The sequence below is a fragment of the Pistacia vera genome, unplaced genomic scaffold (genome assembly GCF_008641045.1).
Source record: "Pistacia vera cultivar Batoury unplaced genomic scaffold, PisVer_v2 Contig398, whole genome shotgun sequence".
In the NCBI taxonomy this organism is placed as follows: domain Eukaryota; kingdom Viridiplantae; phylum Streptophyta; class Magnoliopsida; order Sapindales; family Anacardiaceae; genus Pistacia; species Pistacia vera.
The window spans coordinates 554,584-572,297 of NW_022196221.1; the positions used below are offsets into that span (position 1 = coordinate 554,584).

Below are 17,714 nucleotides of genomic sequence, written 5' to 3' on the forward strand. Positions count from 1 at the left end.
CTTGTTCTTTCATGTGTGTAGGTCTAGTGGATTGTCAGTGACCTCAACCTCACGAGATCATACCCTATTTTCATGATGGTAGATTTTTTGTATCTACAGTTTGACGCCCACCGTGGAGCCCTGACAATTATCTGCCAATGACGACTTGCAATATGAGAGGAGGCACAAAACTCCCCTTGACTAACATCGTTAATCAAAAGTTCCATCACGATAAGAAAAAATATTCTTTACCTTTCTTCATTTGTTTTATCTATTCACAAGTCATGTTATATTTATTCGCCATATTTTAATTTGTTTTATATTATATCTATTCAGCAATCTAAAAACCCTCACCACATCCAAACATGACCTTATTTTTCCTGTATAACAATTCTCAGACTGTTTCTCTTTACGAATATCGTCACTTTTTCTTCCTTACAAAACTGGAAAATCACGTCTCCTTTCATACTTTACTCCATATCTCTTGCCGTCTTTTATCTTTTTCCTCTTCAAACCCAATGCCGACAACAACTGATGGACCATTACGCCACCTTCGCCGCTCCACAGCATCGCCACCTAGTGGCAACCGTCATCGTCATGCATTCATTTCTCACTTCTGAATCCTTACCTCTAATACTGCCCATTTCGCTCTTACCCAGGTACGCTACTGTCACCTGAACCTGGACGCCTTTTCCATCCAAGTGACACTCCCTCCCCAGCACTATCCACCCACCCTCCACCTCCACAACACGACACTACAAGCACCTACACCAACATCATCAAAGCCACCATCTCCAGCGCCACAACTGCCAACTCCAGCATCGACGTCAACATTCTTTGTGTGTGTTTAGAACAATAAAATAAAAACTTCACCTCTTCTCTCCCTTATTTCTCCCATTCAATGTAAATTTCTCTGTTGCTTCCATGATCTCTGGCGAAATTACCACCAAAGAAAATCTAAATCTACACTTCACTAACGTGCAATGAATTCGCTTTCCAACCCAAATCTCCACAAGCACTTGCATTAGCTATCACTCGAGTTACTCATTGTGGCCATGGTATCATAGCCAAAAGCTCAGCACATGGCTGAGTCAATGCTTGCAACAACGATTCAACTTATTTGAAAGATTCAATTTGATGATATGTAGAGTGAGACACGATCTAGCAAGCACGAGTGGCAACACTTGAAAGGGAAAGAAATAAAAAAGATAGAAGATTTTACCTGAAAGGAAAAGCGGTTGAAGATTTTTTGCATAGAAAAGTTCTACAAATTCTCGTTTTCCCAGCCTAAGAGCTTTTATTTTTAATTTAAAACAAGTGCATCATGTGGGGACCACATGTTACAAAGACTAAAGAGTAAAGCCATTTTAAAATGGTCCATGTGAGTCCATTTTTCAACTAAAAGGGTGAGCCGAATCAATTACCTTACTATTTTGACCATCATTTGCACATGCATTAATTAAAATGCACATTACCATCATTTGCACATGCATTAATTAAAATGCACATTACACAATGGTCATTCGGCTTGGATCTCCCCTATAAAAGCTAAGTTCACAGCAGTCGCCCTTGATTCTGCTACGATCAAATCGTTCGGCACGGCTCACCAGAATCAACCACTCTAGCAAATTTGGCATGCGCACCATTTTTCCCTGGTATGTTTTACTTAAAAACTTCATTTTGCTTAGCTTTTGTTAATCACATAGTAGAAGCATTCACCCCCATTTGTCTTTTTCTTTCTCCATTTGGCTTATTATTCATTTGGTTTATTACACATACACGCCATGCTACCATGCATATTACTTCACCTCTTAACTTGCACTCAATTTGGTTTATTTTTTCTCCATTTAACTTATTACTTGAACACATGCATCCCATGCATTTTACTTCTCCATTTGGCTTAGTATTCCTCCCAACTCAATAAAAGTACTATTCAGCAAAAAACAATGTTTACCTTCAATCAATTTACAACGACTCGGCCATAAGGTCCAATACATTGATTTTCAACTACAAGCCAGTCACGCCGACTCGATCACAAGCTCTATACAAACTCCACTTGGCATACACCGTTTAATCATCAACAGGAGCCGAGCCAAGTGGGAGGTACACATTGCCATCTCTAAGTGATTCGATAGAGGGCTACGATTCACACATTCTTACACCTACGGAAGGAACAACATACTCTCCAGGATACTCAACCTCCCCACTCAAGTGGGTCGAACGAACATCCATATTTCTCCCAACTCACGTTGGTCGAGCAAGCTTCTCCCAACTCAGGTTGGTCGACATTCACCTCTTAACTCAGGTTGGTCGACATTTATCTCCCAACTCAGGTTAGTCGAGTAAACTTTGAGTAAACCTCTCTCAACTCAGGTTGGGCGAGAAACTTCTCCTAACTCAGGTTGGTCTAACAAACTTCTCCCAACTCAGGTTGGTCGAACATTCACCTCCCAACTAAGGTTTGTCGAGTAAAATTCTCCCAATTCAGGTTGGTTGAGCAAACTTCTCCCAACTCAGGTTGGTCGAGCATTCACCTCCCAACTTAGGTTGGTTGAGTGAACCTCTCCCAACTCAGGTTGGTCGAGCAAACTTCTCTCAACTCAGGTTGGTCAAGCAAACTCCTCCCAACTCAAGTTGGTCGAACAAATACCTCCCAACTTAGGTTGGTCGAACAAACTCCTCCCAACTCAGGTTGGTCGAGTGAACTTTCTCCAAATAACGGTCCATCTGACCTAACGAGCTGCTAGCACTAATCTGCCCAGTCAGCACTCATTCAATTAAATTTACTCTCTAAGCTAAACACTCATTAACTTAGACAGTGGGGGGCTAACTATTAGGGCCAAAAATTATCTTGAGCCTGACAAGGCCCAATAACGAAATAAACATGTCACGGCCTAAGGCCCCAGCCCAATCCCGATTGGGCCTACGCTTAAAATCACCTTGTGAACTACCCATTCTATGAGTTGGGCTATCCTATAAGTTAAGCTAAATTGAGTTTCAACCCATTAGCCTACAATAATCCATAAATAGGAAAACAGAATCCCATTCTATCTCCTCTTCTACTAAGATTCCAAATCTTACTCAAACTATTAAACTAAATCTGATAAAGTCAAGAAATCCTATTTCTTTCTTGATAGGGATTATCTCTCAAAATATGACTTAGTGTCCTACTAGGATTCCAACCCCTTGTGTTCACTATATAAACAAAGGTCCGCCTTCTTATAAAGGAGGAATCTCCCATAGTCAATCTAGACTACTCAAAACCATCTATTTGCTCCTATAGTTCTTGTTCTCAAGAACTCGACGCCTCTGTCATAGTCTTAGCCTCCGACAAGACTCCTGGTAATCCTTCTTTTCCTTAATCTTATCAAATAATCTCTTTCAGTCTTGCTGACTTGAGCGTCAGAGTGCCTATGGCAAACACTACCCCAATGTTTTTCGTAAGCTTCACACTTGTTCTTTCATGTGTACAGGTCTAGTGGATTGTCAGTGGCTTTAACCTCACGAGATCATACCCTATTTTCATGACGGTAGATTTTTTGCATCTACAAGTTTCACATTAGATGATTAAAGTGGGGTCCTGAGCTTTTTTATTGAATTAAGAGTAATGTGCTCTGAGTCCCACTGTTTATGGTAAGTAAGAGATAAAAATACAACAATATCTTAACAATAAGTTGAAATATCAATATTAATCTTCTATGTAATTAAATTATATACGTATACGCCCATCAATAGAAAATTGTAGTACCAAGACAACTCAAATGTATCACAAGTAATGTTTAAATTATCATGAAGACTTTACTAAGAATTTACTCGAAATTTTATCAACAATACAATTACATAACAGATTAATTCAAGTTTATGATTATACCATATAATTATATAAATGTGAGCAAAAGAGAATATACCATATAAATAATCTCATATTGCTATCTGCTAGTGCGAAAGTTTCATAAACCACAAGTGTATAACACATGATATTTCTTAATAAACAGAAGAAAAAGAGTATTATGATGCAATTTCATATTGAGAGATTTTCATAAAATACCTTGAGGTTTAGTTAATAGTCAAATTTATGGTATTTTTCAGTGTTTTAAAACCCCGCTCGACATGAAATCTAGTAAAGTGACCGGGTCTCAGTTTGACCGACAGTTAAACCGATGTCCAAAGGTTTGAAATCTAACAAAAATACCTCTAAATTTTTTGAAGTCCCCATAGGTTTGAAATATTGCAAAAACACCCCAAACACCACTGTCAACGTCGGCAAATAGAGCCTATTCCCGGCGATGACAACACTCTTCATCACTACGAAAACACTCTCCTCAATCTCCTGACCAAAACTCATCTCACCCCTCCCTGGTTTGCCTCCCCAATCACCAACAATAGTGGGATTTTTTCGGCGATATATTTTTGGGATTTCTGGTCGATTCACTTAGCGAAAATCACCGCCATTGCCACTATTGCACTCATCATCCATTCCTCTTCAAAAGCCTTAACATTACATCCTTCAATTTTTCACAGATTGATGTCCTAATTTCTAAGGTTTTCAATGAATAAGAAAATTTGTAACTCGACCTGGTGAAGGCCTTAGGTCCTGTTGAAGGTTCACCGGCCGAGTCAGACCAGGTTTTAAAACACTAGTATTTTTACAAGATATCATTAAAAAAAACAAAAAAAAACAATCCTTAAACCTAAAAGTCTTATAAGACTATTAAATCAAAAAGTTGAAATTTATGTAAACTTACTAATTTATCCTCAATTTTTGTAAAATATGTGAGATTAAATGCCTCAGATATCCTTGAACGTTAACTTTCTTTTGATGAAATTAGAGTTTGAGGGTAGTTTTGAAACATCAACATATTCCAAATAGTTGACCAACCATACAAAAATCACCAAATCGAACCCTATCCACACATTCAATTCAACACTCCAAAGTCAACCGAAGTCAATTTTAGTAACCTTTTTGATCCCTAAGCTTTGGTCCCAACCAAAAAAAATACGAGCACTTTTTACTCCAAATTTCCTCTCTAATTTTTCAAAAATTCTCACCTCATCTTCTTTCCAAAAATAAAAATAAAATAATATAAAAATAAAAATAAAAATTCCAACCATTCTTTTGCTACAAAAACCCAGGTGCAAAAATAGTATATTCCTCAAGTACAATTTCACCATCACAATCTCACAATCTAAAAATTCAAAAGGACCCCACTCCCAATTAGCCTGATCCAACGCTTGCGATCTACGCTTCATAAAGAAACCAACGGTCCTGATTTCATCTGCTCTATACTTCTCCCTACTCTCCCCCTAAATTTTCTCGGGACCCACTTGTTTTTTTTTTTGCCCCTTTCTCTCTCTGTCCGAAGAATCTCTTTAGTAACTATGTACTTTCTCTCTCTATAAAAAAACCCTTTTTTAGTTTCTCTCTCTACAATACGATCTCGTTTCGTGCTCGATCGGTCAATGCCGGTACGTTTTGTGTAATTTTAGCTTCGAATTTTTCAATTGTTGGGTTTTCGACTTGATTTTAGGGTTTAATTTCGGGTGAATTTTGCAAAACCCTAATTCGTTGCTCGAATTAGGGTTTTGAAGTACAGAGAAGTTTGGGGATTGCTTGTTCGTAAGTAAGAAGCATTATACGGATTGGGCTTATGGGAATTTTGCATTCTTTTGTCGTTTTGTATTGTATATCGCGATTTTTCGAATTCTGAATTTTGTTTTGTTTTGATATTCTGCTTTGAACTTTAGTAGTTTTGTTTGCTTAAATGCTGTTTGGAGGTTTAATTTTAGGGGGTTTCTCGATTTGTGCTAATGTTGTAGATAATTGTTTTGAAGTTAAGCCTTAAGGCTCGTTTGATTGCTGGGATTCGCTTTTATGTTTGACAATTTTTTAATTTGAGAATGTTGAGAATTATTTTAATTAGTTTGAAGATATGTCGATTTATTTGGAATCAGAGAAGGAAAATTTTGGTTAATGCTAGTTTTAGCTTAATTAAAGTAACTTTTTGAAAGCTCAATGATATGGCTAAACTTTTGTTCTCTTTTGTTGTACAGTTTTATTGTACTTGCAAACATTTAGCGCTTATTATGTTGGGTGAAATTTTCTGACATATTGAGTTGAAGAAAGACATATTAATAAGCAAGTATTGACACTAATTTTGGCATATGGGTACTTTTAGTTGTGGTCTATATGTTGAAATTTTGCTCCATGTTTGACGGATTTGCTGTGTTGGAGTCACTAAAATGTTTTTTTTTTTTTTTTTTGTTTTTTAATTAAACCTTTTTGTAGATATGTGTTGAATTAGAGTTATGGCGGGAAATGTGAGATTTGAGTCTAGTTCAGCTAGTCCGGAAGATTTGGCATCTTCAGGGAACTATCCAAATGGACAGCGGGGGATTTATTCATTGGATAGGTCTGGAAGCTTCCTGGAGGGGAGTGAGAGCCGAATGTTTAGTTCTGTGAGCAGTATGTCTCGAGGGATGGCTACACCAACAGGGGATGTTCTGTCATTATCTCAGTGGTTAACATTGGATCCTATCACAATGGGTGATCAAAAGTATACACGGTTAGGTGATCTGATAAGGAAAGCGTTGGGGCCGTCTCTTGGGACCACTGCAGAAGAAAATGCTTTTGGAGCTGCTCATGCAAAGCCTCCCCTTGCGGTAGCTACCGAGGAATTAAAACGGTTTAAAGCAAACGTGTTGGATGGCTCTAATAAGGCCCGGTAATTATAATGCTGCTTACAATATACCAGTTGACCCTTGAATTTGTCTTATTAGTGTTTCTACATAACATGTGAACCTGGCATATACTTTTCTGTTTTCTGGTTATCTTCTATCACGTATGAGTACGAGACAGTTCAAACAATTATATGTCAATGAAGATCAATCTTACTGTTAGCATTCACCTGTGGACGTGTGCCAAAAATAAGTATTTTTTTTTTAATCTTGGTATTGAGTCAGATAGAAATTGTACATGTTTTATAAATTACGTTAAGGGCTTCAGTTTTTTTTTTTTTCCTTTCTTTTTGGTTCTCTTGTATTTTTGCCATGTACAGGTTGTACCAAACTTTTTTTGGCCTTCCTAAAAGAGTTGATTATTGTTCAAAAGTAAATGGACAAAAATTGTACGTTTGATTTAGAGATTTGTTGCCATTTTGAAAAATCATTCTCAGCTAAAATGCATCGTTTTTTGTATCAGGAGTAGGGCAAAAAAGATTGAAGAATCCTTGCACAATCTGAACAAGTTTGTTGAGGCTTTAAATCCAAAGAAGTTACCGCGGAGTGAGATGCTAACAAATGAAAGACCTGGTGGAACGAATATGTTAAAGATGGGAGCTTTGATGCAACGAAAATCTCCTGACCTTTTGCCTCAAAGACTGGAGGACAGAACTAAAAGTGTAGGTCTGAATAAAAGAGTTCGCACTTCAGTAGCTGAAACAAGGGTTCGTATATCAAAATTTATTTGATATATTTTTTTATTCTAATTAACAATGTTATCTTTCATATTCTATCTTATTTCTTCTTTATCTTATCGGGAGGATCAGTCGACTTTTTATTTTCTCGCTAGTTTTGTATGAAATTCAATAAATCTCTCTCCCTCTCTCTCCCTCTTCTTGTGCATGTTACCTTGTTGGTTTTGATATAGTGTTTTGAGGTTTTTTGCATGCATAAATCTGCACCTGCCTAGAGTGTAACTTTTTTTTTTTGGGTAAACTAGAGTGTAACTTTTAATTGAGAAGAAACTGAAATACAAAAATGGAAAAGGAGCTAGAAAAAGCCAATATATAAGTGTGGTAATTTATACCTCTAGGTCAAGAGAGAAACGAAAATAGAGCAACTAATTAGCATGAGAGATCCTCCGAATTTTCTTCACACTCCTTTTTGCCATAAAATCTGCTAGTTGGTGAACCTGAAAATTAAGATATCTTGATTATTCATTTTCCACTGAGGTCCTTGTCCTCTATATCACAAGTAGTTCCTGAAAGAGTGAAAACCCCTATACAGCTATTTCAAAACATCACAAACCTTAGTGAGCGTGATTTATTTGGATGCTTTAAACCATCAAAGAACTTAATGAGTGTGATCTTTATGAGACGTAATATCGCTTCATTGTTGCTTTGACTCTATATCTATCACACTTTCTTTTTCTTTTCTTAAATTTTATTTCTGGTATCTTGAAAAGTCTTTGATTGCTTAACGAATCGTGATATCTTGTAAAATGCCATGATTTTTTATCACTAAAATATTTTAATTTATATGTGCGATTTCTCTCTTTTCTTCAAACTTCTCCAGGCTGACCGAAGTAATGTTCCTGCAAGGCAGACTCTAGTCATGATAAAAGATAGAGACATGCTGAAAGATGGTGGTGAAAATTCTGATGTGGTTGAAGAAAAGATCCGTAGACTGCCTGCTGGAGAAGGGTGGGAAAAAAAAATGAAAAGGAAGCGTTCAGTTGGCACTGTTTTCACCAGACCTATGGATGGTGATGGAGATCTTAAACGGGTAATGCATCATAAAGTTAACAATGAATCTGGTCTGCCGTCCTGTGATGCCCAAGGCTTTAGGTAATTGAATACATGTCTATTTAATGTAAATGATGAGAAATTGATCTTGATTTTGCACTGGTGATGGATTTTGAGAGCTATGAATATTTTCTGGTTATAGTTATTATTATCTTCTTTTAGATAATTATCTGGCACTTTCTGGAGCATTATAGTTTATTTGGACATACATGTAAGATTAATTAGGATGTGTATGATAGATGTAGCCTCATGTACGTAAGAGCTAAACCTAAACCACTGCACAGTATGTATTCAGTTTGAGTGCTAAAAAAAAAATGTAAGCCTCAGAATTGTTTGCATATCACTGCTATCTTGGTTATTTTAAAGATATGTTTGAAAGGATAAAATTAAGGACCAATAAGCTGACTTGCTTTCATCTTGATTCCCTTCCCCCTTCTCTGCCCCATAAACAGGAAAATTGATCAAAACAAAATTTTGAATGCCATATATCAGTTTTTGTCCAGTTTATTAATATCTAATTCCCTAAAAGGAACTGTTATTAGAGTAAGCATGTATTTAGTTGAAGTAAAATAGCTTGGTTCTGAGTTATTAGAATTCAGTATATATAAATATAGTAATTCTGTTTGTTCTTTCTGGATGCTATCTCTTTGTTCTTTCTCTTTGATCCATTGCTTGTTTCACCTCTTTGGAGTCTTGTTTTGTATGTGCTAAAAGATGAAACATAATATGTTCTTGGAACTTTCTTTTTCACAGACCAGGATCTTCTGTTGGTGCCAATGGCATTAATAAGTTAGATAATACTTCCTTGCCTGCTGGTTCAAATGTCCGTGCAATTCCCAAGAGTGATTTGGAGAAGGTTTCTCTTTCAAGGGATTTTATGGCTGGCTCAAATAAGGAGCACATCAAAGGAAACAAGTATGTTTTAATGTGTATAATCAGTTGTGCAATTCTTGGTGCCAGACTTACAGATACTTGATTTGTGGCTTTGGTGCAAGTCCCCTTGATTTACCTTTTGTTATGTGCTAATTTCATGTTTTCCTGTTTGTTTTGTGTGTAATTTTCTTATTCAGGTTAAATATACGTGAGGATAGTCATTTAGTCAGTACTGGTCCATTGACAAAAGGAAAGGCCTCAAGGCCACCTCGAACTTGTCCTGTAATGGCAGCAAAATCTTCTCCTAATATTCCTCGTCCATCTGGAGCAGATGGCTGGGAACAACCTCCAAGTATAAACAAAATTAATTCTGTGGGTGGGGCTAGTAATCGCAAGCGTCCTTTGTCTGCAGGATCATCCTCTCCCCCTATAACTCAGTGGGGTGGTCAGAGGCCACAAAAGACCTCACGCAGCCGAAGAGCCAATTTGGTTTCTCCTGTCTCAAACCTTGATGAAAGCCAAACATCTTCAGAGGGTTGTACGCCTTCTGATTTAGGTGCTAGAACACCTACTATTGGGAGCAATGGATTGCTTATTGCCAGAGGCATGTCTAATGGCACCCCACAATATAAGGTGAAGCAGGAGATTGTTTCATCCCCTGCCAGATTATCTGAAAGTGAAGAATCTGGTGCTGGGGAAAATCGTGAAGGTAGGTTAAAGGAAAAAGGAATAGGTAGCAGTGAAGTAGAGGAAAGAACCACTAGTGTTCATAGTGGTGGTCCATCCTTGTTGCTTACAAAGAAGAACAAAGCACTGAACAAGGAAGAGATTGGAGATGGTGTGCGTAGACAAGGTAGGAGTGGACGAGGCTCATCGTATTCTAGGGCTAGCATTTCACCACTGAGGGAAAAGTTGGAAAATTCATCCTCATCAAAGCCACTTAAAAGTTCAAGGCCTGGTTCTGATAAGAACGGAAGGTGTAACATATATTTCTTAGTAGTAGGATGAAAGTTCTGCTTTTTTGCTTTTTTTCTTTTCCCCATGACCCTTGTTTTTGTCTTTCCTTTATTTAATCTTTTAATTTTTTTCAGCAAGTCAGGGCGTCCTCCACTAAAGAAAGTGTCAGAACGCAAGGTCTTTACTCGTCTAGGTCATACATCAATGGCTGTTTCCCCAGATTTGTCTGGTAACATCTCAAATTAATATAATAAATAGAATGAATTCAGAGTTGACTCTTGATCTGATAGTGATATTTGAATAAAAATTATGTTTGAGAGATATAAGAATGCACTACAACTTCCAACGTTTTCTAATAATTAAGCATGCCTCTTTTATTAATTTCTCCGGTAATTTGCAAATTCTTTTATTATGCATATGTATTACAGACACTGCAGAAATATCTATGTTTATCCATATGCACTGGATATATATGTTGCTTGCCATCAGGATTAAGTTTGCTATTCTTTGTTACTTAGTTCCCAATGTATTGTGTATGATACAATATATGGTTCCTTTTAATAGATAAAGTGCAGATCATAATATTTACTGCCCTTGCTGAAGTTTTGCGCTCTAGTAACGTACTTTTGCATTTTGTATTCTAGGTGATTCAGATGATGATCGTGAAGATCTCTTGGCAGCTGCAAATTTTGCTTGTAATTCCAGCTGTACGTCTGACCTTAATTTTATGTTCCTGCCATGCACAAACATGCATAATATGTATTGTGTGTGTCTCAGCATGTTTCTCTCTCTCATTTCCTTTCTAAATAGGGACATTTTTATTAAAAGAAATGCTTACTTTTGTAGATCTTGCCTGTTCTGGTTCATTCTGGAAGAAAATGGAACCGATGTTTGCTTCAATCAGCTTAGAGGATGTATCCTACTTGAAGCAACAGGTGGTAACTGTAGTCTGTAGTTAACAAATATTCTGGCCGTAGTTGAGTTAATTCTTTATTGTTGTAATGATACTCCCTTCTATTCTTCTATCTTGTCTTCTTGGATTAGCTGACATCTACATATGAGCATCATGAAAGCTTATTAATGTCTAAGAGCATATATTTACTTTCTGACAGCACCTCTATATGGTTTTGGACTGTTATCTTGCCATACTGATTATTATGTTTCTTTGTAATGTTACCTGGCTATGGATTTTAACAAGTCAACTTTATTGAATTGTTTATGCTCTTAGCATTTTCTGTAACCAAAGTCCATTTTATAAGGGAAGTTGATACATATGTATGGGTATTTCACCACAGGTTTCAGCTTGAAATAACATCATTTTTATGAATTCCCTTTAATGGCTATTACATGCGATGACAATGAGGGACAAGATGCTGTGTAGAGTACAATGGGATTATTTGCGTGAACCATGACATTGCTTTAATTAATTCATACTTCTTACTTCCTGAAGCTTGGATGATCTTTTCTATCCACTTTTACTTGAACAATCTTTCTTATTGACCTTTTTGTTTCTTCTTCTACAATTCTTTCCTTTTTGGTGTCATGAACTTGTATTATTAGTGAATCTTTTCCCAGCTATCATTTGTTTACTTGGCTGTTTTTCTGTTTGATTTTACACCTAGATGCTTTTTTAAGGATTCATTTTCCTTCCATGTGCTCATCTCTGATCCAAATTTTTTGTTTGCATCTCATTTTTGGGTGGTCTTAATCCACAAAACTTAAATCAAAATAAAATAGAAACACTTGCAGAATGTCTGGAGTTTTTGTATGGATTAATGGTACTTCATGTAGTAGTTCTGAAGTCATAACTTTTTGACAGGGTGATCTTGTGCATGAAGATTTTCTGTCTCAGATTCTTGTTTCTGGTGAAAAAGACAGAAGCCTGCAAGGTCAGATTCAGTCAAAAGAGTCGACTAGGATTCCTGATCTGGGTGATCAAGTTCAGGACAATGGTTTCTTTTGTGGAACAACGGACTCCGAGAGTAGGAATGAAGATACTCCATTGTATCAAAGAGTGCTTTCAGCTCTGATTGTGGAAGATGAAATTGAAGAATTTCCAGATAATAGTGGAGGGAGAAATATGTCTTTCCAATATAATCGGGATGATTCTCCTGGTGGTACATGTCTCCTTATTGATGCTGATTCTAGGAAGATGGATGGGATGGAAATTGAATATGACTCCATGGGGGGTCTTCAGGTTCAGAAGCAATCTTCTGTTGACCGATTGGCTTGCAATGGGACTGCTACCTTTAACAGGGGCAAAAACATCCAAAATAGATTGTATAATGATGATTTTGCAAATGGAGGGACTGGGCTCATGCATTCAGAGATTGGGATTTTGACTGAGTTTTCCGAAAATGGCGGTAATCGGCCACAAGCTCTACATACAAATGCTTTTGGCATTGATTCCTTTGATTGCCGATATGATGACATACCTCTGAGAGACAAACTTTTGCTGGAGCTGCAGAGTATTGGCCTGCATCTGGAAGCTGTGGTAAGCTTGTAGTGTAAAACAATGATGTGCATGGAAGCATTTAATTCTTTTTTCCAAGTCAAAGGGTTTTTAATATGGGTTAATTTTAGAACCCACCGCTAAGGTTTCAGAAATTTTCAGTTGGATGCTAAGTTTAGGCATATTCCTCAAAAACCACTCTTGAGGTTTGAAAAACAGACAAAACCACCCCAGAACCTATACTGTCCAAAACAAATTAACAGTGAAATGTTAAAATAAAATTCTCACATTATTTTTGAGGGGTAAAATTTTAATTTCCTGCTGACTTTTGTGAAAATCATTTTACATTTCAGTCAGTTTCTTCCTATCATCTACATCTCAAACCCTTTTTTCCACTAATCAACATCTCAAGCCACCTTGACATCATCCATCAGTCAACCTCAATGATGTGAATTGATGAAACGATGTAAGGTAGTGGTCGTGGTTCTTATAGGGTATGTTCTGCAAGCCTTTATGAAAAACGTTTTTTTTACTTCTTTATAATTTGAAAAGAAAATAAAAAAAATAATAATAAAGCAGGATAAAAACTACCATAACTAGATTGACGATGGTTGGATCAGTGGCGTGAGGTGCAGCAGTTGCATGTTGCCCGGCTGTGACTGATGCAGCTAAAGGATACTGCACCATGTGGGGTTAGGGTAAGGTCGGTAGGCTGTGAGGGTGGGGGAGGGAGTTCTTATAGGGTATGTTCTGCAAGCCTTTATGAAAAACTTTTTTTACTTTTAAATAATTTGAAAAGAAAATAAAAAAATAATAATAAAGCAGGATAAAAACTACCATAACTAGATTGACGATGGTTGGATCAGTGGCGTGAGGTGCAGCAGTTGCATGTTGCCCAGCTGTGACTGGGGCAGCCAAGGATACTGCACCATGTGGGGTTAGGGTAAGGTCTGTAGGCTGTGAGGGTGGGGGAGGGGGCTGGGATGGTGTCACTGTGAGTATGAGGATATATGCTGCCAGCGTGTTTTGCAGATCTAGGGTTTTTGAAGTGAAGAAAAGAGCGGGGGATAGGAGGAGGGAAGTAAAACGTAAAAAAAAGAAAGAAATGAATTTAAGATTGATGATAATAAGGGTATAACAGGCATTTAATATTTTATTAACGGATTTCGTTAGTAGGGGTAGATTTTGACCATTTTTCAGAACCTTAGGGCTTAGGGGTGGTTTTTGATGAATTTGCCTAAACTTAGCAACCAGTTGATAATTTTTGAAGCCTCAAGGGTGGTTTTTGAAAGTAACCCATTATGAAGTAGTTCCTCCGCCTTTCTATTTGTTTTCCCCTTAAATGAATGTTTATGTGTATAAGTTTCTCCTGCAGTAACTTTGATAATGTAAAAATCTGGACTTAAGCTTGTGTATGCAATTCACTTTTGCATGCAATAATTGCTAGATGTTTGTAAGATTTTGTCTTTCAGCGGCAAAAGAACACAAAATTTCGTGAACTTATATCAAGTCTTGCATGCAAGAATTAACTCTTGTATTTGAGAGTTTAAGTTCAGATTTAGGTCCAAACATGAGAATTTTTGTGTGTGTATGTGTGTGCACGCGTGTATGTGTATATATAAATTCATTTATTTTAAACTTTTAAAAAACAACAGTTAAAGGTTGTGTTACCAGATATCTGCATTTAAATCGAGTAGCGGAGTCAAACCACATGTCATTTTTATTTCTTTAATCCAATTCTCAATTATGGTTGCCATGCACAGCCTGATCTAGCAGATGGAGAGGAAGAAACAATTAATCAAGACATTGTTAAACTACAAAAGGGACTTCGCCAACAGGTTATTTTTCTTTTTATGTAGAATTTTCAATTTCATAGTGTTTGGCTAGACTTGTGGAAAGTCCATTTTATTATTGATGTGCTGCCAAAAGCATATTGTTTTTGAATCTTTTTTGAACAATTTTGAGTTATTTTCACTTGAACATTGTGTCAAATATTCTTTTTTGTATTTACTAAATGCTTTTTTCTTTTAGTTTTTAATTTTTTTTTTTTTTCTGGATTCCATAGATTGGTAAAAAGAAGGAACACCTAAACAAAATACTCAAAGCAATGGAGAAAGTCAAGGAAACAGAAGAACGGTAGGTTATTCATTATTGAATGAAAATTTTCATATATGACTCAAGCTTTGCAGGATGTATATTAGTCAACTATTGTTGAAGAATAAAATTATGTGGTTAATTTTGCAGGGGCCTTGAGCAGGTTGCAATGGACAGACTTGTTGAGTTGGCTTACAAAAAGAAGCTGGTAATTTTTCCTATCTCATTCTATCATGTGACTGAATGATTGTTAATTTATATGTATAATTGAGGTCTATCTTTAGTATCTCGCACATTATTTCTTAGCAGAGCACATGCGTGTGCATGTGTATTGGATTTTAGGTGTGGGAGGGGAAAATCAGGAAGGTTTTGATTTATTTTTTTTTTTTAAATCCATATGTTATATTAGTATATTTGACTGTGATTGATATTATGCTTTCAATGTTATATACTTGACTTTGACTTTTCTTTATTCATATTTTGTTATATAATTTAGTGTGGCTGATATTAATGCATATGATCTTTTTTCTTTCAAAAATATCCCAGTGTTTACTTCCTGCTGGTTTTGTCATGATACTTGATTTTCCGCATTGTATGAGGAATTTGGATTTAGTAGGATTTATTAGTGTGAAATATAAGATGCCTCTTTGAATAAAACTGGCAGGTCACCCGTGGAAGCAGTTCAAAAAGTGGGATCACCAAGGTTTCAAAACAAGTTGCTTCGGCTTTTATGAAGAGGGTTCTTGCAAGATGTCATAAATTTGAAGAAACTGGAAAAAGTTGTTTTGCTGAGCCTTCACTTCGAGATGTCATTTTTGCTGCTTCTAGAAATGTGCAGCCTGAAACTGTTAGCTCTCAACCAGTGCCTTCAGTGTCAGGTTTGCTATTTTACTTAACTGTTATGAAGATTTCAGGAAATGTATTAATGGTCTTAAAATGCGTTTGTGCTTTACAAACACATGTTTTTACAATTCATCTGCCATGGTGCTCCAAATATTCTTGACACTATAGGCTTTGGTATCTGGTTAGGGGTCAAGTCATATGGGTAAAATTCGGTGCATTCTGATGTTTTTCTTCAAATCACTTATTTTTTGCAGGCTCTTTCCATGGTAAGAATTTCCATGGTGATAAAGTTGACGGGGGTTCATTTGACTCATTTGAAACTCATGTACACCCCATGGACCAAGATTTTGTCAAAACTGGACCAATATTCAACAGAGGGAGGAAGAAGGAAGTGCTACTTGATGATGTTGGTGGCAGTGCTTCCCTGAGAGCTGCATCAGCTCTCGGCAATACTTTATCAGCTGGTGCAAAGGGGAAGAGAAGTGAAAGAGAAAGGGACAAAGATACTTCAGTCAGAAATTCTGTTGCAAAATCTGGCCGTGCATCGATGAGTAATTTTAAGGGTGAGCGTAAAATGAAATCAAAGCCTAAGCAGAAGACAGCTCAGCTGCCAACATCAGGAAATGGATTTGTTGATAAGTTTATAGAACCTGGTCATTCTGTGTACTCTGCTTCTAATGTTTCTAAGGAAGGGGTTAATGGTGGTGGCAATAAGAAGAGAGAACTTGGATTGATCTCTCATGATAATGTTACACAAAATTCTACTGAAGTAAAGGAACAATTTGACTTGATAGAAGAACTTGGTGGCGTAAATGACCTGAATGATCACCAAGATCTAAGTACTTTATTCAATAATTTGAATGCAGACGACTTACAAGACCAAGACTTAATGGGTCTTCAAATACCTATGGATGACCTCTCGGAGTTAACTTTGTTTTGATGAAGACAGTATACTGTACATTCCCATGGTTTATTCAACTGTTTAGATAAGAATGATAGTGCTCTTGTCAGGGGACAAACTGCTAATATATTTATGCCTCTGGCAAATTGGCATTTGTAATTATATCCATTCTTTTTGTATACTTCTCTAAAGAAGTTACAGAGATACTCCTAATTGTTTGTAATTTAGACAATTTGTCCCCTTGTAACAAATCTCAGCTTCCTCATAGGGCCTTTTTGTTTTTTTCTTACCATGTCTTTACAGTTCTGTTGAGTTCTTAATTACCTAGGAATTTATTTTTCTTACTGGAACTACTTGTCAGTGCACTTTGGTGTTTTATGTTTCTCCATTAACCATGACATATTGTGTTGCATTTTTATTTTCATGTTTACTCATTACTTTACAACTGTTTTTCATATGTAATTGAGTTTTCTCACTACTGCTGCCTTACATTAGATTGACAAATTGCAGGATGTGTGTGTTTGATTCATTTGTGAGTTGATTGCCTGACTCCTGTAACAAAGTATCAATTTTAGTCAATAAGGATTTTGAGCTGATCTGAATGTTATAATGACCTTTTCAACTTTGTTTGTTATGTTGGTTATAATATGTTCTGTAGGCGGCGATTTGTTGCTTCATTTTTATTGATGTAATCTCTTTATTGTTGTTTATTTGTTGTTAAGGTGGTACTAAACTTATTCTGGTCTTTTGATAAATATCTGTATATGGTTCAGCATATTTTTGTGAACTCCTTGATCAATATGAGGCTTTAGATTAATTTACTCTACTTCCTCATACAACTGTATCTAGCATAATTATTGAACCACTGAAATGGGTTTATCATATTTGTCTTGTTCTCTGGGAAGATCAATCGTTTGGGATTCATCTTATTGCTTTCTGGTCTTGGAGTCTGTGCCTGCTCGCTTTCCATGCCCCTTTCAAGTTGAAGCCTATGGCTTGGAAAGGAATCTCATAAGGTATGTTATCCCTTATATTTTGTAATAGATCTTTGTGCTTCATTCTGTAGAATACCTCATTCTTTACTGGCTTTCTT

The 17,714-nt window shown here is 36.6% G+C and overlaps 1 protein-coding gene across 1 annotated transcript; it reads left to right on the top strand.

Moving 5' to 3' along the window:
• The first annotated feature begins 6,509 nt into the window (after window positions 1–6,509).
• Window positions 6,510–16,991, top strand: LOC116141386. The gene is made up of 14 exons (XM_031426896.1): window positions 6,510–6,701; window positions 7,178–7,421; window positions 8,272–8,543; window positions 9,255–9,416; window positions 9,572–10,351; window positions 10,466–10,560; window positions 10,976–11,038; window positions 11,178–11,266; window positions 12,151–12,825; window positions 14,547–14,621; window positions 14,849–14,919; window positions 15,028–15,085; window positions 15,542–15,755; window positions 15,975–16,991. The coding sequence occupies exons 1-14, from the start codon at window positions 6,520–6,522 to the stop codon at window positions 16,658–16,660; spliced, it is 3,666 nt and encodes a 1,221-aa protein (XP_031282756.1). The 5' UTR covers window positions 6,510–6,519; the 3' UTR covers window positions 16,661–16,991.
• The last annotated feature ends 723 nt before the right edge of the window (window positions 16,992–17,714 follow it).